Source organism: Sciurus vulgaris, assembly GCF_902686455.1.
Source record: "Sciurus vulgaris genome assembly, chromosome: 3".
NCBI lineage: Eukaryota > Metazoa > Chordata > Mammalia > Rodentia > Sciuridae > Sciurus > Sciurus vulgaris.
In genome coordinates this window covers 6,682,796-6,704,531 of record NC_136463.1, presented here as the reverse complement: position 1 = coordinate 6,704,531, position 21,736 = coordinate 6,682,796, and the positions used below count along the sequence as shown (strand labels likewise).

General features: G+C 54.5%; 3 protein-coding genes across 8 annotated transcripts in view; all 3 read right to left on the bottom strand.

Annotated features, from left to right (window-relative positions):
- Window positions 1-21,736, bottom strand: part of LOC306656602 (CMRF35-like molecule 2) — a 195,625-nt gene that overhangs the window by 96,510 nt on the left and 77,379 nt on the right. The window lies entirely within an intron of this gene.
- On the bottom strand, window positions 1,463-9,620 carry CD300LB (CD300 molecule like family member b). 4 transcript variants are annotated; one of them, XR_013762375.1, is made up of 5 exons: window positions 9,205-9,620; window positions 4,281-4,619; window positions 3,043-3,124; window positions 2,243-2,381; window positions 1,463-2,029 (listed from the first exon to the last, which is right to left on the bottom strand). XR_013762375.1 is itself a non-coding variant. In XM_079130733.1 (5 exons), the coding sequence occupies exons 1-4, from the start codon at window positions 9,242-9,244 to the stop codon at window positions 2,247-2,249; spliced, it is 627 nt and encodes a 208-aa protein (XP_078986859.1). In that variant the 5' UTR covers window positions 9,245-9,620; the 3' UTR covers window positions 1,463-2,029; window positions 2,243-2,246. The 4 variants fall into 4 exon arrangements, 3 of the variants coding, with proteins under 3 accessions (XP_078986859.1, XP_078986858.1, XP_078986860.1); XM_079130733.1 differs by having other exon boundaries at window positions 2,243-2,412; XM_079130732.1 differs by having other exon boundaries at window positions 1,463-2,412.
- Window positions 10,502-21,421, bottom strand: LOC306656604 (CMRF35-like molecule 6). 3 transcript variants are annotated; one of them, XM_079131971.1, is made up of 5 exons: window positions 21,245-21,421; window positions 20,570-20,768; window positions 16,169-16,501; window positions 14,399-14,516; window positions 10,502-13,246 (listed from the first exon to the last, which is right to left on the bottom strand). In XM_079131971.1, exons 2-5 carry the CDS (start codon window positions 20,628-20,630, stop codon window positions 13,105-13,107), a joined length of 654 nt encoding a protein of 217 aa, XP_078988097.1. In that variant the 5' UTR covers window positions 20,631-20,768; window positions 21,245-21,421; the 3' UTR covers window positions 10,502-13,104. The 3 variants fall into 3 exon arrangements, with proteins under 3 accessions (XP_078988097.1, XP_078988096.1, XP_078988095.1); XM_079131970.1 differs by lacking the exon at window positions 21,245-21,421 and adding an exon at window positions 20,906-21,025; XM_079131969.1 differs by lacking the exon at window positions 21,245-21,421 and having other exon boundaries at window positions 20,570-20,899.

Below are 21,736 nucleotides of genomic sequence, written 5' to 3'. Positions count from 1 at the left end.
AACATGGAGCCAGCAGCTTGCCTGGGTGGGAGTCAGGAGAGGACGGTCCCAGTCATCTTGTCACTGATTGGTTTAAGGGTGGAGATAGGAGTCTGAAGCAACCAAAGAGATAGGAGGGGAGATGAGGTAAGAGAGACTCAGGGAAGGTTCCCCAAGGAGGTCTGGTTTTATTCCTTGGAAGCTTTGGTGTCTACGTGTGATGGCTATGTGCTAGGGACTTCTGGGACCAGGAGGAGAGCCAGCCCTAGGAAGATGACAACAGTGAGGAACAGGCAGAAAGCATGATGAAAAAGTCCTTCAGACCTGCTGCACTGCCGTGTGGGACAATTAACAGTTCAGCATTGGGCACTGGAAACTTGGCCAAGGGGGCAGATTTCATGTGGGGCACTTTTTACAATTAAAAGAAGGTGAGCCCGTGTCCCAGGTCACTTCCTGGCTGGGCCAGCTGCCCTCTGCCTGCATTGTCTGCTGGAGGGGAAGGCCAGGAGGAATCTGGGTGGGTGGAGACGGCTACTCCCCTGCTGCTCTTCCACTTCCAACCTTGGTTTTGGTCAGGGCTGCGGCTGCTGCCACGCAGGGCTGGAGGCCTCCCGTGCCTGCCCCTAACTGAAGCACGGCTTCTCCTGGCTCACGCGCCGACTTCTTCATCTTTACCCCAGAGAGCGAGCCTAGTTGGCAACCTTTGCTGGTCAGCTCTCCTTGGAACTCCAAGGGCTGCCTTCCAGAAGTGTGCACAGGGCGACCTTCAGGACAAACAGTCGGAAGAAGCCTACTCTCTTCCAGCAGGGGAGTGGAGAGAGTGGCAGCCCTACCACGCTGCCTCCAAGAACAGTCAGAAACGGGGGAAACACCGACCCGTGCCACAGGCTGGCACCTGCCAGAGGCGCCTCTCCCCCAGAGTGCGGCAACGTCCCTGAGTCTAGGGCTCACAAGGGCAGGGCCCCGAGCTGGTGGGTTGAGGGCCCTGGTCCCCCGCAGAGTGACTCAAAGCACCATAGCCTGGCTTCCGCTCTGACCTTCTGGGCACTGCGGTGCCTTCTGACTCATCACTGGCCAGAGCCCTAGCTAAGTTCAAAGTCAGAGGACGTTTCTCTTTGGCTGAAGGACAAGAGGGGATTACAGAGCCCCAGTGGGGCGTGCAGGCTCCAGCTACCACGCTAGGGACAGGAGTCCTTGGTCCCCTGTGGTGGCCTCGTCCCTTTGGCCCCTGAGGTCTGCCTGTTGGGACAACAGGTAGACACAGCCTCGCAGGGACCTTCAAAGGTTTGCATCTGTGCGTTTTGCGTGTGGGGGTGGGGGCACGTCCCAGAGGAACCGTTTCCCTCACGGGAAGGAAAGCCTGCTTCAGGATAACGTCCCTTGACCTTCTTGGCACAAAGTGACCTACCTATTCAAGGGTGTCCTTGCTGGGGTGAGGTGTTTGAGACATTATTTCCTCAAGCATTTTAAATCATTGAGACAAGTTTCAAACACTATTTAAAAGGGACAACATCATTTCCCTCTCATTGTTCCCCCTCCACCCCCGACCGGAGACGGCATCAGAGAGGCTCAGTGAGGTCCTCAGGAGAAGCCAAGCGCTACGCTGAGACGAGAGCAGCCCTGGGCCCAGGCTGCAGCCCACAGGGGGAGGAAGAAGAGGGAGGAGGAAACCGAGACCCCTCGGCATGGTGGCCTCAGAGCCACGTCCCCCCTGGTGAAGGGGACATCCAACCTCTAGCCCTAGAATCAGGAACTCACCCAGAACCACCTCCCAGGCAAGAAAGGCTCACCCTTCAGTCAGGGACTCATGGCCTCAGGTCGTCAAACCCAATCTGATGGGCTTAAGAAAATGTGATTTAAAAAAATAAGTATACATTAGGCGCTCAGGGAGGGAGGGTGTTGAGCTGGTCCCTCTCTGTCTCCTCTGGACTTCCGTTCCCGGCTCTGCACGGAGCTTTTCCAGAAGTGGGATGTGGCTGTCTGCAGGTTGGGCTCCATCCCAGCAGCTCCCACTGGGAGCCAGCCCCAGGGGATGAGTGGGCATCTGTCCCTGGAGAGGTGGACGTGAGGTGCTGGTACTGCAGGCGCCATGAACCCCAGGAAGGGCCGAGTTGCACCCCCGAGCTGTGCAGAGCAGGGCAGCTGCCCAGCCAGCCCCCACACGCCAGCCTCAGCCCCTGCACCCCGAGGACTCAGGGGACTCTCCTGCACAGCCTGGTTCCTCTGGAAACAGGTCTGGGGTGGGAAGGCACTGCTCACCCACCTGCCTAAGGAGCCACGTCTTTGGTCGGAAGGTTGAAGTTCAAATTCGTGTAGACAGACTCTTCCCATTCCTCCTTGGGGATCCTCTGAGACCCCTTCAACCAGAGGATGAGACCAGCCAGGACGAGTAAGATGGGCACCTTCAGGAGCACCAGGAGCAGGTAGTGGTGTCTGTGAGACGGACAGCATCAGAACCCTCCAGCCCCGTCACTTCCCATCCCTGATACGGGGACCAATCGCCACCTAAGTAGAACCTGAGACTTCAGAGTGGCCTGCAGCCCCACTCTGAAGATGCTCAGAACCTCCTACATGATCCGACCACCAGGGCTCTTCGGACAGTAAACTCAGCTGCTCTTACACTGGGCCCGTCCATCTTCCTTCCTTCCTTTCTAATTTTATCTTCTGGAACTCTCCTTAGCCCAGTAGGACACCATGTGCAGGCTGTGCTCTCCAGTCTGTTCTGCCTAATGCCACTCCAGGCTGGAAAGTCACTCTCCCTGTCTGGGTCCCATGATGTCTTGGTCCCTGGAGAAAGGCACCTTATCTCCTCACCACCCACAATGCCACCAAGGCATTTTGTTGACCAGTTGCCTGGACCATGATGCTTAGAGAGGCAAGTTCTGCAGAGGGGGTTTCTGTTAAGGGCCAGAATGGGAAGATGGCAGGTAAGGAGTAATAGGGGCAGGGGGCTTCGGGGCCTTAGCTCTGGCTGTAACAGGTACTGGCACCTGGTGACAGAACATAGCAAGAGTTCCATGGAAGGGCCCCAGGTGGGGGGTAGAGAAGCCTCCAGGGACTCACCTCTTGGAGGAGCCAGAGGACATCCCCAGACTGTTGGTAGTTGGCAAGGCGGGCGGTTTGGAAGATGTATCGTCTGTTCTCACTAGACACAGGCAAGCCGGCCACAGGTTAAGGGTGCAGGCCTGGCATTTGTCCTGCCCTGCCAGCCGTCCCCAGGAGACCCCGCTTTCCCTGGCCTGGGGAGCTTTGTCCCTCTGAAAATAGCTGCTTGGGCTTCAGCGAAGCCTCCTCACTCTCCACACACAGTCATCTCCCTTCACCTTCAGGTATGGCAAGAAGAAATAAGGATCAAACAGGAAAAAGCAGCATCGTGTCCTCTGGGGGAGAGAGATGCATCTTTCCATTGTCTCTTTCCACTTACTCTAGGTTGGGGGGTAAAATTATCTCTGGTCCTTTTCACTCAAGTAGTACCTGAGCAGGGCTCAAGATGGAAGGTTCTAGAAATGGGGAATCTAGTGATTAGGGGGCTCAGGGAGAGGGGGGACTTCTGGAGGCCGGGAAGTAAGGGGGGCACATTTCAGCTAAATAGTGGACATTTTTATGAGAGACATGAAGGCAGCTCATCAATTCCTGAGACCAGCCTGGCACTGATCCTCCCTGACCTGCAGTTCTTTATTTTAGTCCTCAGCCTGGCAAACTCCTCTGGACGGTCCCAGGCATTGGCCATGCTAGGCAGCTACGGAATGAGCTCTGGGTAATTCCGGTCCTGTTGGTGCCTCTGGAGGCTGTGGGCCCCCACTCAAGATCCCTAAATGCCTTCCCCCTAAAGCTGCACACCAGGCACATTCTTTGACCTCTCGGGTTCACCCACATGCCTTACTCAGTCCTCCTTCTGTCCCCACAGATCTCTGCTTCCTCTATGTGGTAGCTCTAGGACGTCTTGCTTACTCTTTCTGCACCCACTTCCCCAGGGTCAGCCCATGCGTGGGCCATGGTTCCAACACGACCATACACGGGTCTGCGCGGGAGCTGGCACTGTCTGCGCATCGCCGTCTAGGAGACCCGGTGGTCCCTGGCTGAGGATCAGCCGACTGTGCTGGGTGGACATGGGGACAGCTATTTCTCAGGGGGCAAGAGGAGGAGGAAGGGGCTTCTTTCCCCGCCCCACCGGCCTACCTGTCTGCTGGGTCCCAGGCTGTCTGTCATTTCCTTTCAGCCCTCGGGGAGGTGGGGTAAGAGGCTTCCCATCCTCAGTAGAAAGCCTCCTGAGTAGAATGCGCAGACAGGCACGTTCTTACCTGGGCAAACGGTCACTTTGACTTGTGTCCCAAGGTCAGTTCCAGTTTTCTCAATCCCACACCAGTAAGTGTCCGTGTCATCTTGCTGGAGCTTCTCCATGGTCACCTCAAATGAGTGGTCCTTCTGATTGTCCCTGATGGACACCCGGCCACTCTTCTCCTCTTGCTCTGACCCTCTGGTTTGAACGAGGATATGGCATGTATGCCAACGAGCTCCTTGACACCACCACTTGTGGTGGGCCTTCCATTCTGGGCTATAGCGACAGAGCACGGTCACTGACCCCTGCTCCGGACCTCGCACAGACTCTGGGCCTTGGATGGAGAAGATGGAGAAACAGCCTGGAAAACAGAATCTCAAGATAAAGCCCCTGCTGCCCGGAGCCAGGCAATGTCCAGGGCCTGGACCTGGGTCCCAGCCACTCCCCTCCATCCCACATACCCACCTCCTCACCCCCACCTCCTCCAAGGCCCAGCCTCCCGTCACCCCCTCAGTGATGACCCCTGGCCTCTCCAGCCTCATCTCCCTAGGCCTATTGCAGTATGTGACACCGCTGAGCTTCTGTCCCCATCTTGGGCTGTTCTCGTCTGATCTCCTTCTCTGACTACTCTGTCTCCAAGGCCCCCACAATTCCTCTTCTCTTCCTCTCTCTATAAGTCTCAACCTGACCAGGGCTGTGTTGGTAAATACCTAGCCTCCAGCTCTCCAGCAAAGCAAAACCAAACTCCCCAAACTCTCTGGTTTGCAACCTTTGCTAATTTCTGCAGTGTAACTGCTCCCACCGTGGCCGACGTTAGGCTCTGACGAGATGTCACTTGGCACAGCTGAGGAGAGACGCCCAAGACCCACTCTGCATCAGCAAGAGCCGGCTCCAGCACGCCCAGGGTAAACCCAGGTCCCGCTGCCCCCGCCGTCTGGAGCCCGCACTCGCCTCTCTTCAGGGGGCCTCACAGAGGGGTTCTCTCCACTGCCAGGGCTTCCTTCAGTGCCTGTCTCCTGGTGTCCCCCGGCCCTGTTTGCCACTCCAGTTCTCCAGCCACTTTAGAGATCCAGACTCAGCGCGGAAAGAATAGCAAGTCCTCACAGAGGCTGAAGGCTAGAGGGGAGGCTGTGTGGACTCAATTCTCGCCCGCTCCCTCCTTCCGATAGCCCTTGTTCCTTGGGTCCATGGGAGTAGACCAAGGGGCAGAGACCCAGGCGGAGGCCTCCCTTGGTGACTCCTGGCCTTGGCCCAGGTCTCCACAGGTGGAGCAGATCTGTCGCACCAGGCTAGTGCCACCTCCCCACCCCTCTAAGTGCTCCCTGAAGCCGGTTCGGTTTACTTGAGTTTTGTGCTTGTGGTCAGCAGAATACGCCCCCCACCCAAGAGATGTTGAGGTCCTACTGCCCAGAAACCATGACCCTTAAGAGGTGAAAAGGGGCTTTGCATTAAGGGTCCTTTGATTAAGGATCTTGAGACGAGGGGATTACCCTGTGGGTCCTCACAAGTGAGGGTTGGAAGAGAGGTTTGAAGATGCTCCAGGCTGATTTTTGTGTGGGGGGTTTCGGGGATTGAGCTCAGGGGCACTCCACCACTGAGCCACACCCCCAGCCCTATTTTGTATTTTATTGAGAGACAGGGTCTCACTGAGTGGCGTAGTGCCTCACTTTTGCTGAGGCTGGCTTTGAACTCTCAATCCTCCTGCCTCAGGCTTCCGAACTGCTGGAATTACAGGTCTGTGTCACTGCACCCGGTCTCTAGGGTCGTGGCCAAGGGGAGCAGAAGGCTTCTGGAGAAGCAAGGAAACAGGTCTCCCCTAGGATCTCCAGAGGGAACACAAACTTGAGTTTAGCCACTGAGACCATTCCAGACCCCAGACCTTCAGAACAGTAAGACAACAGATTTATGTTGCTCTAAGCCTCTGAATTTGTGATCTTTGGTTATGGCAGTCATTAACACAGTAAACCAGATAACTGATAAACTATTCGATCAGCAGAACCAAGTTTGTGATTTTTGACCAAAAACCCTGCTGTGGAGCCAAACTGGAGAAACTGGCATCGTCATTGATTCTGACCTCCCCTTCACTCCCCAGAAGTGATTGGCAATCAACTCTGTGAACTCTACTGTGGAAACGCTCCTCAGGATGACCACCTTCCTTCCATCTCTAGCTGTCACAGTAAGCTTGGGACACAGAAAGACATGTCTCCTACAGGCTAGTTGGGAAATCCTGGGTACGTTACTTAACTCAGACTTGCTTCCTTATTTGTAAAACGGCCATGCTACTTTCTGCCTTGCTCAGTTGTTAGGAGACTGGGGTGTGTGTCCAACACCAGATATTTGTTGTTATGTCAGCGATGGCTGCTCACCAGGTCGGGACCTCATTTGGTGCTTGGATCATGGCAGTAGTATCCAGAGAAGTCCAGAGCACCCACTCTCCCAGCTCCTGTCCACGTGGCTGCCAGAGTTATCCTCTGAGCTTGTCTCCGCCTCCGGGCGCTGGCTGTGAGCCCTGGAGTCTTTGAGACCTCTCCCGCAGCCCCTCCCCACTGCTGCAGAGTAACATTAAATGCTTCCATTTGGCACTGGAATCTTTTTGCAAGCTGGATTCCACCTCCTTCGGCTGCTCCCTTGACCATTCAACCAGAGTCTCAAGGCTGGCTGCTGTTTTATTTTGGTCAGCTGTCTCTCTTCCTGCCTCTCTCACCAGGATGCTCACTCCCAAAGAACAGAGGTGTTCATTTTTCCTCCCCGTTTCCTCCCCAGTCTGGGGGTCTTGCTCGGCTTCTGGTCCAGACAGGTACCAATAAAGCTCATGATTGTTTTTGGCAAATCAGTCATCACGACCTTGGACACAGTCATTTCGATTCTAGCATTCGCTGGAGTTTCTGCACCCGTGGACAATGAAGGGAAGGAGATTAACCCCGTTAGCCAGGGGACAGGGAATGCAGGGACACTTACTCTCAGGACTGCACTGACAGACTACGGTCCATGCATAACATGGTGAAAGGAAAGAGGCAGACCTCCCGACAGGGACGGGAAGGATGTCCAAGATGTGTTATTATTGTTTTCTAAAAGTTACTGAACAGAGAATACATGTTATTTCTTTTCTGTGTTTTTTCCTACATTACATGCGTAGAAAAACATGTGAAAACATGTGACTTTCAAAGGTGGTTAGTCCTGAGGCTTTGTAGGGGACGCTTCTCTCTCGGGATCATGCATTTCGATGGGGTGAAGACGTCTGCAAAGCCATGAACAGGCTAAACAGCAGGAGAAGTCTTAAAAATAAACCAGGGTCAGTTAGGACAGCATCTACTGCAATTAAGATCCAGTGTCACCAAGTCTGCCCAGAGGGACGTTTTCTTTCTTAAGAAAATAAAAACACCGCAGGAGTAGAAAGGAGAGCTGGGTGGACTCAGTACCCATGGCCCTCAGCAGGAGGGATGCTGCTGCCCCGGCCTTTGCGCTCCCAGGGTGATGGGGCCAGTTGGCAGGCGATCGGGAGGAGCTGGCGTTGGGGCCGGGGTGGCAGTGATGGGACAGCGGTCAGCTCCCAGCAGAGCTCGGGGAACAGGCGTAAGGCTGTCCACACTTAGTTTTGCATTTTGTGGGACGTCAATTTTCTCCTTTGTGTCGATTCCGCAGGGAAGTTTGCCACCTGTGCAAAGTTCTTGTGTGAATGGTCTGGATGGGTGTCCTTTCGTGTCGCAGTGTGTGTGTGAGCGTGTGAGTGTGTGTGTGTGTGTGTGTAATTGTGAATGAGTGTGTGACACTGAGGTGTGCATGGGTGATGCGTGAGCCCTGAGTGCACTGTGTGAGTGTGTCCTGTGCGTGTGCCCGGTGCCGGCTCCAGCATGGCTCTCCCGCCCCCTTCTTCCAAAGGAGCCCGGTGTTGGGATTAAGAGAAGGAGCAGCTGGGATATCGGAACTCACATGCAAGCCTGGTTTGGGGTAATGCAGACATTCCAAGGTGCAATCCTCTGTGAATTGTGCATCCTGATTAATAAACAGGGCTGTTGGCTTCTCGCCAGGCCACTGTGTCATCGCTGGGCTTAATCGTCGTCAGCAAAATCAGGAGCAGCAGCACTAATTCAGGGAATGCCTTCAGACCTTCTGTCTGAGCTGAATTGCAGAGTTCTACAACTTTCGACCTGGGAAGGACTTCTGGGATTTCCCACCAGAAATCCAGGTCCCAGGACAAGGGCTGGTCTCTCAATGTCCTGGCTGTGCTCTGTCAGGCAGACCCCCGTGGACCAGTCTGTTCCTGTCCATACGGTCAGATCCCAGACCCTGAGGGGGGAACCATGTGACCCAACACATTGCCCACACTGTTCAAACTTCCAGATTGTCCTCTAAGGTCCTCGAGGTGTCCATAGTTTTTCCATGGACAGGATGATACCCCAGACCCTCCTGCTGGGCTCCTGAGCAGTTTTCTTCTAGTAAGTCCATGACCTCCAAAGCCCCACATCATCTTGCAATCTAATGTGGCCCCTTGGCCATCCTGTACCCCGAGAGCTCCTCTGCACCAGTTTGCCTTCTTTTCTGAGCCTGCGTCCCTTTACCCCTGCAGGACCCTCTCCCTGGAATGCCCTCCCTCTACTCTGTTGGAGGGACAGCCTCTGACAGGCTTTGTCTTCCTCCGGAGGGGAGTGGCTTCGTCCTCTGAGCACACCTCTGCAGTACCGTTTTGCATCCTGCCCTTGGTTGTGATTGGTACCTGTGTCTCTCCTGTGAAGCCCAGTGGGGTCTTCTCTAGTGGCCAACCCCATTTCTCTCTTCCCTTCATGACCTCAGGGCTGATGCATGCCTGTGTGTGGGACCCACTGAACTTCTGCTGGATGAATTGACAAAGCCACTTCTCATTTCCTCGGACTTAACAGCTCTCCAACACCCTCTGCCTCCTGCTCTGCTCCTGTCATACCAAGCCCCCAGGCCCCAGCTGCACTCACCTGGCAGGCTGAAGAGGAGCAGAGCTGGGGGCAGCCACATGGTCCTGCCTCCCAGCTCCTCACCCCTGGGCCTCGGACGAGCAGTCAACGTGGACCTCAGCTGCACTCTCGAAGCTCTGTCTGAGTCCAGGCGCACCTCTCTTCTACATGTCCAGATTGCCTTTGAATGTCTTACTCACCCACTTCCTTTTATAGAGTGGGTATTTCCTGCTTTCAATTATTCAGCAAAAGGGGCATCCTGTCTTGGCAGAGCTTCATCATAGGTCAAGAGTGCCTCCCTGGGTAGGATAGAGGAGGCAAGGGGATTGTGCAGGGTGAGGAGGGGCAGGGCAGATGAGTCTGCAGACCGACTGGGGGACAATTGGCCTATCAGGCCTTGGGTCAGGGGTACAACCCTCCAGGTGCCAACTCCAGAAATGAATCTGCACTACAGTGATAGGCCCCAGCAGCAGGAAACCCCCAACCCAGGTGTCAGGTGGGCTGTGCTCAGCACGCCTGGAGATGCATTTACTCAGGTGTCACAGCATAAAAATGCAGACTGTGGGATCAGATAGACCTGGATCTTGCCCCATTAATAAGCTGTGTGACTGGGAACAATTTATTTAACTTCCCTGAGTCTTAGAGTTTTTTATTGATAAAATGGGCTCATCACAGCTAGTGTAAGAGGATTAAATGAGAAAACTTATGTGAAGTTTTAAGGACAGAGTGCTAGGATAGAGTTAGTACTCTGTTATTGTTGGTACTTGTGTAAAACTTTAACCACTAGATGAAGAGTGAGATAGGACAAACCCAGAACAGGAGGTCAGGCGGAAGCTGGTGGGCAAGTCTCCTTCACTAGTAAGAACACAAATTTTAACCTTTAGCTGACAATTAATTTGGATCTTTATTTAGAACCCACAGCTAAAACTCATGAAGAAGAACGTTTTGGGAAGTGATGAGTGTATTTTTTTTCAGATCTCTAGGGCCAGCCGAGGAGGGCGGGGCTGTCCTGGGTTGTCCTATGGTTGTGGTGGCTCAGGATTCACAGAGGAGGACTGAAAGGAGGAAAAAGGGCTCATTCCTAAGCTGGGGAGGACAAAGGTCACGTGGAAAGCATTGGGAAATAGCAGAGTCTGGGACATGGACCTTGCACAGGTGGGTCCAGGACAGGTCATTACCCCACCATCTTCTTTCCTCTGGGAAGCTGGAGCAAGTTTCTTTGAGTATCAGCAATTAATATAATTAGTCACATTAATAAAACCACATAGCCATGTAAATAGATGCCGAAAAGCATTTTATATTATTACTTTTCATGCTAGGCTAGTTGAAGTGTTTCTATAAGGAACTAAATTAGAATAAATGGCAAATCATTAAAAGTCTTCTATTTAAAATGAAGAAGAAAACAAGGTTGAAATCACTACTATCATCCACCATTTGATCATCTTGCATGATATAATAAGAAAAAGGAATAAACAATATAAGCACTGGCAAGGGAGAAACAAAACTCTAAATTATCATAAATAATTGATTGTCTACAAAGAAAAATGAAAAGAATTACTAAGATTTGTCAGGGATGCTGGACATGTAGATATGAAATCAGCATACAAAAATCAATTATTTATCTACACACCTGCAATGAATAATTTGGAAATGCAATTGAAAGACAGCACTTAAACTAAGAATAAAAACATAAGGTTGCAGAATTAAATTTAACAAACACACAAACAAGTTTCAAGGATAAAATAGCATATTATCAAAAGACATTTTAGAGGCTTAAAAAAATTGGAGTAACATACTGTGTTCATGGATAGGGAAATTATCATAAAGATGAATTGAATACACTTACACTGAAAGTCCCAACAGTTTTCTTTTCCTTTTTAGAAACTCAATTGGCTAATTCAAAAATTTATTTAAAGGGGAAATGGCCAATGTTTGCAACAATATTCCAATATCAAAGAACAATGTACAGTGACATGTGCTACCATATCTAAAGACTTTAAAAATAAAGCTGCAGTAATTAATACAATGCTGTATTAGTTAAGAGATATGCAACTAGACAAATCAAACAGAATAGAGAGGAATCAGAAAAAGATCCAAGCATATTCAGAAATCAGTGTAGACTAAGACAGGCATTGCAAGTCAAGGAGGAGATGTGAACAAGTTCAACCATGTGGAAGAAAGGAAAACGATTTGCATAGGCACAACAATTAAAAATGGGTAAGGACTTTCCTGTAAAAGGAATTTTTAAAAAATTTTAGAGGAGTAAAAATTCAGTGTACCAATAATTTCTTAAGCAAGGACAAAAGGTATAAAGCATAAAGGAAAATATTAAATAATTAGCTACATTAAAATTGAAAACTGGAAGCCAGGCATGGTGGTGCACACCTGTAATCCCAGCTACTTGGGAGGCTGAGGCAGGAGGATCATGAGTTTGAGGCCAGCCTGGGCAACTTAGTGAAGCCCTGTTTCAAAATAAAATTTAAAAAGGGGGCTGGTAGCATAGCTCAGTGCTGGAGCACTTGCCTAGTATGTAAGAGGGCTTATGTTCAATCCTTAGTACTGAAAATTTTTTTTTAAAAAAAGACTCTTTCTCAAAAGGTACCTCAAAGTCAACAAGCTGGGGAAAGATATTCAGAACACATGTAACTAACACAGGACTTGTAAATAATTTCTACAAACCGAAAATCAATATGAAAACACAGCCCCACAACAGGACACAGAATTCTACAAAAGAGAAAATCTAAACTGTGCAGAAAGGTGTGAGTGCTCAGATGCATCCAGATGAACAGAGCAGATGTCCTTTCACATCCAGTTAGGGGGCAGAATTAGGAAGCCTGGTGAGGGTCAGAGCCCTGCGACAGCTGCTGAGTACAGGGACCTTGGAAATCGATTGGAATTGCCTAGCAGAGTGGAGTCAGCACGCCCAGTAAAATCCAAAGCCGGGCTCCAGGAGACACTAAAAACATATATGCTAGGAAACATGTTCAAGAATGTTTGTGCAACACGGTAAGCAACGAAGCAAACAAATTACAGAAGGGGAAGAGAAGATGAGAGGAGGAAGAGAGCCAAGCAAGGTAGAGGGGAGGTAAAGAGGACAGGGGAAGGAGGAGAGGGAAGAGGATGAGGAGGAAGAAGAGAAGGAGGAGGAGATGCAGCAGGACCAGGAAAGGAAGAAAGAAAAGAACAAAAAGAAAGAGAGAGGGAGGGAGGGAGGAGGGGAAGAGAGAGAGAAGGAAGGAAGAATTCTGATGTCCCTCCACAAAACACGGGCAGAGTAAGTTGGGGTACGTTCTCACAGCAGATCCAGAGCAACACAAATGAACATCACGTGGGGCATCCGCACATCCGTATGGATGAATCTCCAGAGTACGACGTGGAAGCATCCATCACAGTACTTGGAAGCCAAGGAGCCATCGGGGCCAGAGCGGGGCGGGGTGGCGCAGCGACTGACCACCAAGCTGGCGCGAGGCCCGCGTTCCATCGCCAGGGCCAGGGAGGAAAAATTGCATGATTCTCTTTATATAAAGTTCAAAAATAAGCAAAGCTAAACCTCATACCCTTGGGAAACCCCATATGCATGTGAGAGGCAAAACCCTTAGATCAAGCAGAGGAGGAACGTGAAGCCCTGGTGGGGTTGTCTCCAGGTGGGCAGGAAGAAGACGCCAGAGAAGAAAAAGGGGCTGCTTCTTCAATGTTCCTGGTGTTCTGTGACAAGCTGGAGGGGGACACGCAGTGCTGGACTGTTCTTGGCTGGAAGCATCGTATCTGTTTATGTGTTTGGTACAGACCGAGGAAAAGCTTCTGAAATGTTCACAAAAGCTTCTGAGCATTCTAAGAGAAATGCAGATTGGTAAATCAGGAGGTCGTCCCCGTCCTCCAGCAGGATTGTGTCACTGGACATGGCCTCCTGGACAGCAGGGGTCACTGGTTCTCATAGTCATGCCCCCTTCTTGCTCCAGAGCTTCTCTGAGGCCTGTTCACCCAGAGGACAGCACTGAGCATGCTCAGGAGCAGGGGCACCTTCAAGATCAGGAGCAGGAGATGGACATTGATGCCCGGGGACCTGTGGGGAACATGGTAGCTGTGAGCTGCCTCCCCAGGGGGAGGCCCTGGTGCCCTGCATGTTTCCTCAGTCCCTTACACCCAGCTCCTGTGTCCACTGGGATCCATGTGAAGACCAGCCCTGGCCAAGGCAGTCCCACATAAAACACCACAGTACCCCAAGTGCATCCTAAAAATGGCCCTTGAACTTAGGCTGTAGGAAGGGCATGGCCACAAGGAGGATGTGAGGAGAGCCCAGGTGTCTAGCAGGGACCCATGTCCAGAAGAGGAATTTTTCTTTTTTCTTTTTTGTGGTGCTGGGAATTGAACCCAGGGCCTTGAGCATGTGAGGCAAGCACCCTAACCAACTGAGCTATCTCCCCAGCTAGAAGAGGGATTTTTACCTCACCCACCACCTCTGGGGCTTACCCCCCTGGGGCGGGAATCTGTAACATGCTATGTGATGGCGTCTGCTCCTCCATAGGAGCATCTGCCGCTGGAGAAGGGACTGTGTGTTTTCTCCACAAGTGGCCCTCACTGTCCTCGTACGGGCACAGCACAGCTGTGGACTCCCAGCTGCTGATGGAATGAACCAGGCCCCCGGCTCAGCTCCACCTGCCTCAGAGGACGGGGTTGGTGAAACAGGCCGACACCCTGACCAGGCACGGGGAGGGAGGCAGAGGGGAGAGAGGGCTGTGCCACCAAGCACCTGCGCCCTGCCAGCTGCCAGGTCCTGGGCTCCCTGGCAGCACATTCGTGCTCTCTCTCCCTCTGCCTGGAGCGCTCCCTCCAGCTCCCGGTGCCTGGCTCCCAGCCCTGCAGGCCTCCACCCACGGGCCCTGGTCAGCGAGGCCTCCCCTGACCGTCCCGTGAGCACAGCAGCCCCACTCACCCCGACCGAGGGACAGTCCTCCTGCCCAGCTCCTCCTGCTCTGCTGCCTTTAGATGCCGTCGGTGCCCACCTTTCACCGCCCGAGTCCACCAGCAGAACACAGCTCAGCCCACGCAGGACTGTCTGGGCGGCGGCCGCTGTGTGCCAGTGCCAAGAAGAGCTCCCGGCACTTGGTGGGAGCCTCACAGTGAAGCTGGGGCCCCGAGGAGGGAGACCCGAGTGCCCCCCAGAGACCTCAGCACCTCTACCACCCAGAGGCCCAGCCCTGAGCATCCGCCTTACCCAGGCTGTTGGTGGGGGCTGTCCTCTCTGGTGGTGACGGGCCAGGTGTGTGTTGACAGGGACATGGGAGGGCCCTGGGTGCTTGTGGGGCTCTCAGGGCTGGAGGCTGTGGTCAGGGCTGAGGGTGAAGCACAGGTCAGCACACCCTGCCTCTCCTGTTGTTCTGACCCACACAGACCAGGTCACTTGGAGCTTCCTGGACAAAGGTCCTGCATCCAGCAAGCTTCATGGCCACACCTGGCCTGAGCAAGGCTTTATCCCAGCCCCTCTAAGGTGCACCGTGGCCTGGTGGCACTTTTGGCTGGAGGACTGTGCTGCAGAGGAGGGACTGGAGCTCCGAGGGAAGACAGCCCCAGCCTCGGTCCTGCTAGAGCCACACCCTCTCCCTCCTACATGGGGACAACGACAGTGAGGCCTGCTGTGCAGAGGTGGATACAGAGGCGACACGGAGCAGGGCCTGTGGCAGGGATGATGGCCACAGTGACTTCAAATGAGAGCAGGGACAGGCTATGGGGTCCACAAGGGATGATGTGCCCCATGTCCACCTGGTCCACTAAGGCAGAGTCCTCTTAGGAGTCAGGAAGCACTGCACTGGGTCTGGGCTTGTTGCCGCCCGCAGCAACAATCCCGCGGGAATTTATCGGAGGTGGACTGTGAATGAACTACTTCTATTTCTGAGCTGCTTCCTTGCTTGCTTGCTTGTTCGCTAGTTTATAGAGGAAGAGAGGCTTTGAGAGGAAGAGAGACTTTGCTTAGTTTTAGAGGTGCTACGCTTTCAGAGGAGCTATTTCTTAGAGGTCTGCTGCTTCTTCTTAAAGGTGCGTCCTGCATCCTGAGTGCTAAAGGTGCGTGCTATCAGAGGTCCTTCTTAGTAGTGCGACCCGTGTACTGCATCCTTCATTCTGCGACCTGCGATCTAGAGTGTGTTCTTAGTCCCGCATTCTGCGATCTCCTCCCAGGTGAAGAGAATGTTTATATACACTAAGGCAGCCAATCAGCTTAGGATTAAGTAGCAGGGTTGGAGCATGCTCCACCGTACCAACTAAGAAAGAATGAGGAACATCTGTTGACCACTAGCGCAGAGGAGACATCAACTAATCAGGCAAAGGTAGATCATGCCGTGTTAACACTAATTATGCACCACCTCTTGGCCCAATGCCAGCCGCCATCTTAGGGCTGCTTAAACATGTCTCTGCATGGGCTCCTTCCTCTGCCCCTGTTGTGGTCACTTAGAAGCCCCCAGGACCATCATGGTGGAGCTTGTGTCCAGAGACCATCCATAGCAGGGAGACAGGCATGCAGACCTAGGTGCAGGTGACCTCCTACAGGGGAAGCAGATGCTCCAGGGGTCCTGCTCCCAGAGGGAGGATGGAGAAGGCCCAGGCAAGACACAGGCCCCTATGGAGAGGACCTGGCCATTGTCTGGTCAGGAAGTCAACAAAAAGCCAGGGGCCCATGGCCAGTCCCACGCCTAACCACAGGAAAGGCTCAGCCGGAGAGTGTTAGGGGCACGCAGAGACTCGAGCAACAGCGGTGTGTTTGTGTGTGTGCACACACAGGTGCCTGCATGCTGGGACACACACATCACACACACAGGCACACACACACATTTACCAGAAGCCTGCTTTCACAAGGGCCTGTGCACACACACAAACACCCTGCCTGAGTCACAGAATCACCAAGCACATGCGCCCCTGCCCCAGGCTTTCCCTAGGGAGGGAATGACCAGGCCTAGACAGGGAAGTCCTGGCCCTGGTGTGAGGGGCTCACCTGGGAGCACGGTGACCTCAACCCTGAAGCCAGGATCAAAGCCTTCATTCCACGGTGTGTCCACCTGGCACTCATAGGAGCCTGCGTCCTCCAGCGTGAGGTGCTCCATGGTCACTGTGAGGCTGAGGTTTGCAGGATGGTCGCTGATGGACACTCGGCCATTCCGCACCTCTCTCTCTGAGTCTGTGGTCTTCACAAAGTCATTACAGAGGATTGTCTTTTTGCACCACGATTTGGGCTTGTCCTTGTGTTCCTCCTCATACCGACACTGCACGCTCAGGGATCCTCCCACGGTGCCTGTCACCTTGCTGGGGCCGCTCAGGGGAGCACAGCCTGAAAACACACGTCCGGACCCCAGGCCCTCGCAGATGGCCCTGGGTCAGGGAGCCCTGGGCGGGTCCTCAGGAGTCCTCCCGCCTTCACCTCACATCCCGCAGCCTCCACCAGATCAGCCCTCACCCTGCCCTCCTGCTCCTCCACCCCAAGAGGCTGACACAGCAGCCCTCCCCTCAGCCCAGAGCGCCACCTCTCACCAACCTCGCCTCCTGCTTCCTGAGCCCAGGGCCGCAAACACCCTGAGCACCCCTCTCCTGGGACAGCCACCCTGCCCCGTGACTCTCCAGACTCGGAGGAGCAGCCATGATGGAGCTGGTCTCAGCAGGAACGCGAGCCAGGGCAGAAGCAGGGTTGCAGACCATGAGAACCTGAGCTCTTGGCCAGCGTGTGGGTGGACACGGCGAGGGCCTGCCGTCACCCTCTCACCTCAGTGGGCCCAGCTCTGGGGACCTCGTTTCCTAGGAAACTCTTTCGTGTTCCCATGATTCGCATCGATTTTCCCAAATGGCTCAGACATGAAGCTGGGGTTAGGTGAGCACCCCAAGGCTACCACCTCCAGGCGGAGGAGCAGGCCTGCCCTGCACCAGGGCCCCAGCCCAGGGCCATCTGCATGTGCACCTCGCTCTCGCCCTGGTGACCCTGTGATCAGGCCCAGGCGGGCGGGGAGAAGGGGGACTGGGGTGTCTTGCTCTCTACCTGGGATTGGATTCTTTTGTTTATTTACCCTTTCGGGACCTGAGATCTGACCCGAGACTGTGCGACACCGTGGGCACAGCCAAGAGGGCCACAGCCTCCTCCTTGTCCTTCAGTGCCTACTGTGCCTGGCACACGGAGGCCATGGGTAAATACTTCAGCCTGAGCCCAGACCCTGCCCACTGTGACCCCACTCAGAGCACAGCTGCCCACAGCTGCCCAGTAGCACCTCTGTCCCTCTGCCAGGGCCCAGTAGGACCCCTTCCCAGCCTGGGTGTGAGGTTCCTGCCGAGAAGGCCTGTGACACTGTCACAGTGTGACATTCTCTGAGAAGCTCAGTAGCAACTGCCAAGGTGAAGCCAAAGGGGCCTCAGATGAACCGGGCTTGTGCCTCAGCTCCGTTTGGCATCCTGTGTGCCCCCGGACAAGCACCTGGCCTCTCTGGGCCTCAGAGGCCAGTCACAAAGTGGCAGGTTATCATACCCACCTGACATGGCATTTGGGGGTTCAATGGAAGATCAGGAGTGGGACTGGGGCCAGGGCCAGTGGAGAGACCCACCCAGCAGCCCCAGGCCCGGGTTCCACCAGCACCAGGGAAACCAAAGAGGGAGGAAGGAAAGAAGAAAGATGGATGGTGGCTGTCCACTGTCTGCAGGTAACGTCAGGGACGCACAGAGATACTGCTGGTCACCTGCTCCTGACCAGGAGAACAGGACTTCCATGTGGTGTGACGACACTTGACCAGATAACTGTCCAGTACCCGTGAGAAATGAAGAGGGAAAATAGGCCAGGTAGAAAATTAGGAGCCAAGAGGAGATGTCATAGAAATTCTCTATAAATAAGCGTGTCCCCTGGATGAAAGAGTGATTTTCCAGAAAAACAGGAATCGCTAAAATTGGAAAGTATTCAGTGATTAATAATAAATGTCAATTCCCAGCCCTCCATGAAGATGCTGTCCCTGGCCTGCTCCTGACGCTGTACCCCCCTCCCCTGTGCCCACCTCTCTGTCCCCACTCCCCTGTGCCCACCTCTCTGTCCCCACTCCCCTGTGCCCACTTCCCCTGTGCCCACCTCTCTGTCCCCACTCCCCTGTGCCCACCTCTCTGTCCCCACTCTCCTGTGCCTACCTCCCCTGTGCCCACCTCCCCTTTGCCCACCTCCCCTGTGCCCACGTCTCCTTGCTCTGGCCTGCTGGCTCCCCTCATTGGGGTCTTGGTCCTGGCCTCCACCTCACCCGCCACACCCAGTCCTGTCTCTCAGTCAAGAGAAAAAGAAAAGGAGAAGAGGAGGAAGAGGAGGAGGACGAAGAGGCCAAATCACAAATACAAGGAAAAATCAGCAGCGTCAGTTCCAGTCTCTGCAGGTACGTCTGTAAACTCGGAAGAAACGATTTATTTTCTAGGAAATACAAGTGAGCAATAAGAGAAAATAGAAGCATCCATAATAATGAGAGTTATGAAGAGTTCTCCCCCAAATGGCCAAAGCTGGGGCAGGTTGACCAGAGAGCTCTCTGAAACCTTCACGCCGGATGTGGCTCAGTGCAGTACCGTTTCCTGGCACGTGTGACGCTCGGGGCTCAAGCCCCTGTACTGAAGGAAAACCCGTCAAGTTCACTCAATCCCAATTCATTTACCTTTACCCAAAATACAGAATTAGGGAAATGTCTGTGATTCTTTCATGAAGTCGTCATAATAAACTGAGACTGCATCTGGCCAAATCTCTCCATGTGGGGGTGGGGTGGGGGAGGCAGAGGATGGGCACTAGGAGTGGAACCCAGGGACACTCAACCACCAAGGCACATCCTCAGTCCCTTGGAAGATTTTCGCTGGAGATGGGGTCTCAGTAAGTTGCTGAGGCTGGTCTTGAACCTGCCATCACCCTGCCTTTGACTCCCAAGTAGCTGGCATTACAGGTGAGCTCCACCACACCTGGGCCAAATCTCGTCCTATAATTCAACAGCTTAATAGTTCAAGGAAGAAAGAAAATCAGCTCCGTAGATCAGGAGAAGCTCCGATTGCTTGTCACTGTTGTTTTAAGGGTCTGTGGCGGCTGGAGAGTGGCTCAGGGGGCCCTGGACTGTGTCCCTGCGCCCACAGAGAGAGAGAGAGGGGGGGGGGGGGGGGAGAGAGAGAGAGAGAGGGGGAGAGAGAGAGAGAGAGAGAGAGAGAGAGAGAGAGAGAGAGAGAGAGAGAGGGAGGGAGGGAGAGAGAGAGAGAGAGAGAGAGGGAGGGAGGGAGAGAGAGAGAGAGAGAGGGAGGGAGGGAGAGAAGCAAAGGAAAGGAAAAATAACAAAGCTGTGTGAGAAGTTATGGGTAGGCCCTTTTCCTGCCTCATAGGAAACACTGGTCACCGTCCCCTTAGGCAGGGCCAGGCAGATGACCACAGCCATGCAGCCTCATTCGCCTGGACCAGACCTGGGCTGAGGGATAGGCGGAGAAACAGGTGTCAGGAAGGAGCCAGACTCTCGGCCCACGCAGTTGCCATGAAAGCCCAAGAAGACCCTGAGAACCAAGAGATGCTGGTCACAGGAGGACATCCGGTCCCAGTGGACCCACAAAGAAACAGCTCCCCAGCGACGCTGAGTTTACGTTGCAACTATGACCAGAGAAAGCACGTGACTGGTAAGAAGAGCCACCAAAAGATTCAAAATAGTCCAGCTCTGTGAGGTAAGTGAAGTAAAACGACCCTGTCCTGGGACTCGGCCCAGGATGCAGCACCTGGGGGAGCCCTCTGTGAACCTGCTGGGGACCCCAGGGAGCAGGGCTGCTCCTATGGGAAGACTCCGCCCCCTGGCAGTTCTGCCTGGAGAAAGTCTCCTCCTGCCCTCCCCTCGGTCTCCCCCTCCCTGCCCGCTGCCCTTCTCCTGTCCCCACCTCCCCTCCTGGGGGTCACTGAGCCCCTGGGCCCCCACACAGGACTCTTCCCACTCAGCCTCAGCCTCAGCTGCCCTGGCTGAACCTGCCTGTCCTGTGACAGAGACCTTCTCCTCTCAGTCCCCACCCTTCTTCTGCACCCCAACCTTGTGAACCGGGAGGGCCTCCCCAGCACAGGCCCCCAGGTGCGCTCTGGGTGGCCTCTACGCCCACCCTGGGCCAGGCTGCCTCCTCCCTTCTCTTCTGTCCTGACTCCTCAGACCTCTCTCAGCACCCCTCCTGCCTGGCCACCCTTTCCCCTGGGCTGGTCCAAGCTCAGGGGGCTCAGAGGAGGGAGCCCCGGCCCTCCCTCCCAGGGGTGCGGGGCTTGGTCAGTCCATCTTACACGGGGGGCGCGGTGCAGCCCATTCTGTTCCTGGGGCTCCTCAAGGACGCCTCCTGGCCGCCCTCCTGCCTCCCCTCCCTGCAGCAGACCCTCCCTGGGCAGAGGGCCCCTCACCTGGGAGCCACAGGAGCAGCAGGGCCAAAGCTGGCCAGGCAGCCGGGCCTCCGGGGCTCATTTCTCCCGCACAGCTGTCACGGGGAAGTGCCAGGCCCCCTGGCCCCAGGCTTCAGCCCCCAGGGGGTCAGCCTCCAAGGTCCCACTTCTGCTTTTCTCTGTGCTGCTGATTCCTCGCTCGTCCTCTTCAGTTCTGTTCCTGGGGAAAATGGAGAAGCTGCGGGACCAAGCAAGCCCAAGGCCGCCCTGGGAGCCCCACATCCTGTGAACGCCAGGGAGGGGGTGCAGCAGGATGGAACCCCATCACGGCCCCCAAGCTGGCAGGCCCGCCCTCACCCTCAGGCCTGCAGGGCCACGCTTCCTTCTGGCCCCTCCTCCTTTCCTTGTGGTCAGGATGGCACCAGTTGGGAGGGGCCCGTGGAGCCTGCGTCCACAGCTCTGGGCAGTGCCCTGCGGGAGGCCAACCTCAGAGCTGCCCTTGCAGGAGCCTAGCTCTAGGCCTGACCCCAAGATGGCACAGTGGCCCTACAACCCCTGAATGGTCCCTGGTCTTGGAAACGTGTCCTCAATCTGACTGTGAGGCCCACAGGCTGTGAGTCTCCCTTTCTCCCACGTAGCCCCTGTGGCCCTGAGCCAGGGTCCAGCAAGGCTGCAGGGACCTCCCCCACCACACACCTGCCTATGATGCGTGTCCCCAGCTGGCACAGGTGACCGTGTGAGCACAGGCCGCTCTGTGCTCACCCAGCAGCTGGAGCTTACTGAAGTCAGCACCCCCACAGGGAGCCCCACCAGCTCTGAGGTCCCCAGAGTGCCCTTCCTGGGGCTCCCTGGGAGCTTCACCTTCCTCCTCTCCCCTGACCTCAAGAGAGCCCGCCCAGGAGACTCGCCAGTTCTACTGCTGGAAGGATTGAGGAGAGCCTGGCAGACCCGGGGAAATTGCCTAACAGCCAGGCCAAGTGACATGCTCCTTAGTCCCAGCTACTCGGGAGGCTGAGTTAGGAGGATCACTTGGGCTCTGGAGTCCAAGGGAAAAAAAGAATCTGTGAGAATACCATAATAGACTCACTAAAGCTGGATGAGCCCCACGATGCTTCAGGAGTTGACCTTGTTGAGTTGAACATGAGAGTGTAGGAGAGGTGCCAAATTTAGTGGTTTACCTGGCTTGAT

Excerpts from the sequence above, each read along its gene's own strand:
- CD300LB (XM_079130732.1), bottom strand. The coding sequence starts at position 9,244 with ATGTGGCTGCCCCCAGCTCTGCTCCTCTTCAGCCTGCCAG. Across the intron at positions 4,620-9,204 it reads GCTCCTCTTCAGCCTGCCAG|GCTGTTTCTCCATCTTCTCC; the intron begins GTGAGTGCAGCT and ends TCTGTTTTCCAG. Across the intron at positions 3,125-4,280 it reads CAAAGTGACCGTTTGCCCAG|TGAGAACAGACGATACATCT; the intron begins GTAAGAACGTGC and ends GCCTGTGTCTAG.
- LOC306656604 (XM_079131971.1), bottom strand. The coding sequence starts at position 20,630 with ATGAGCCCCGGAGGCCCGGCTGCCTGGCCAGCTTTGGCCCTGCTGCTC. Across the intron at positions 14,517-16,168 it reads TGAGGTCACCGTGCTCCCAG|CCCTGACCACAGCCTCCAGC; the intron begins GTGAGCCCCTCA and ends CTTCACCCTCAG. Across the intron at positions 13,247-14,398 it reads AGCCCCCACCAACAGCCTGG|GTCCCCGGGCATCAATGTCC; the intron begins GTAAGGCGGATG and ends TGTTCCCCACAG.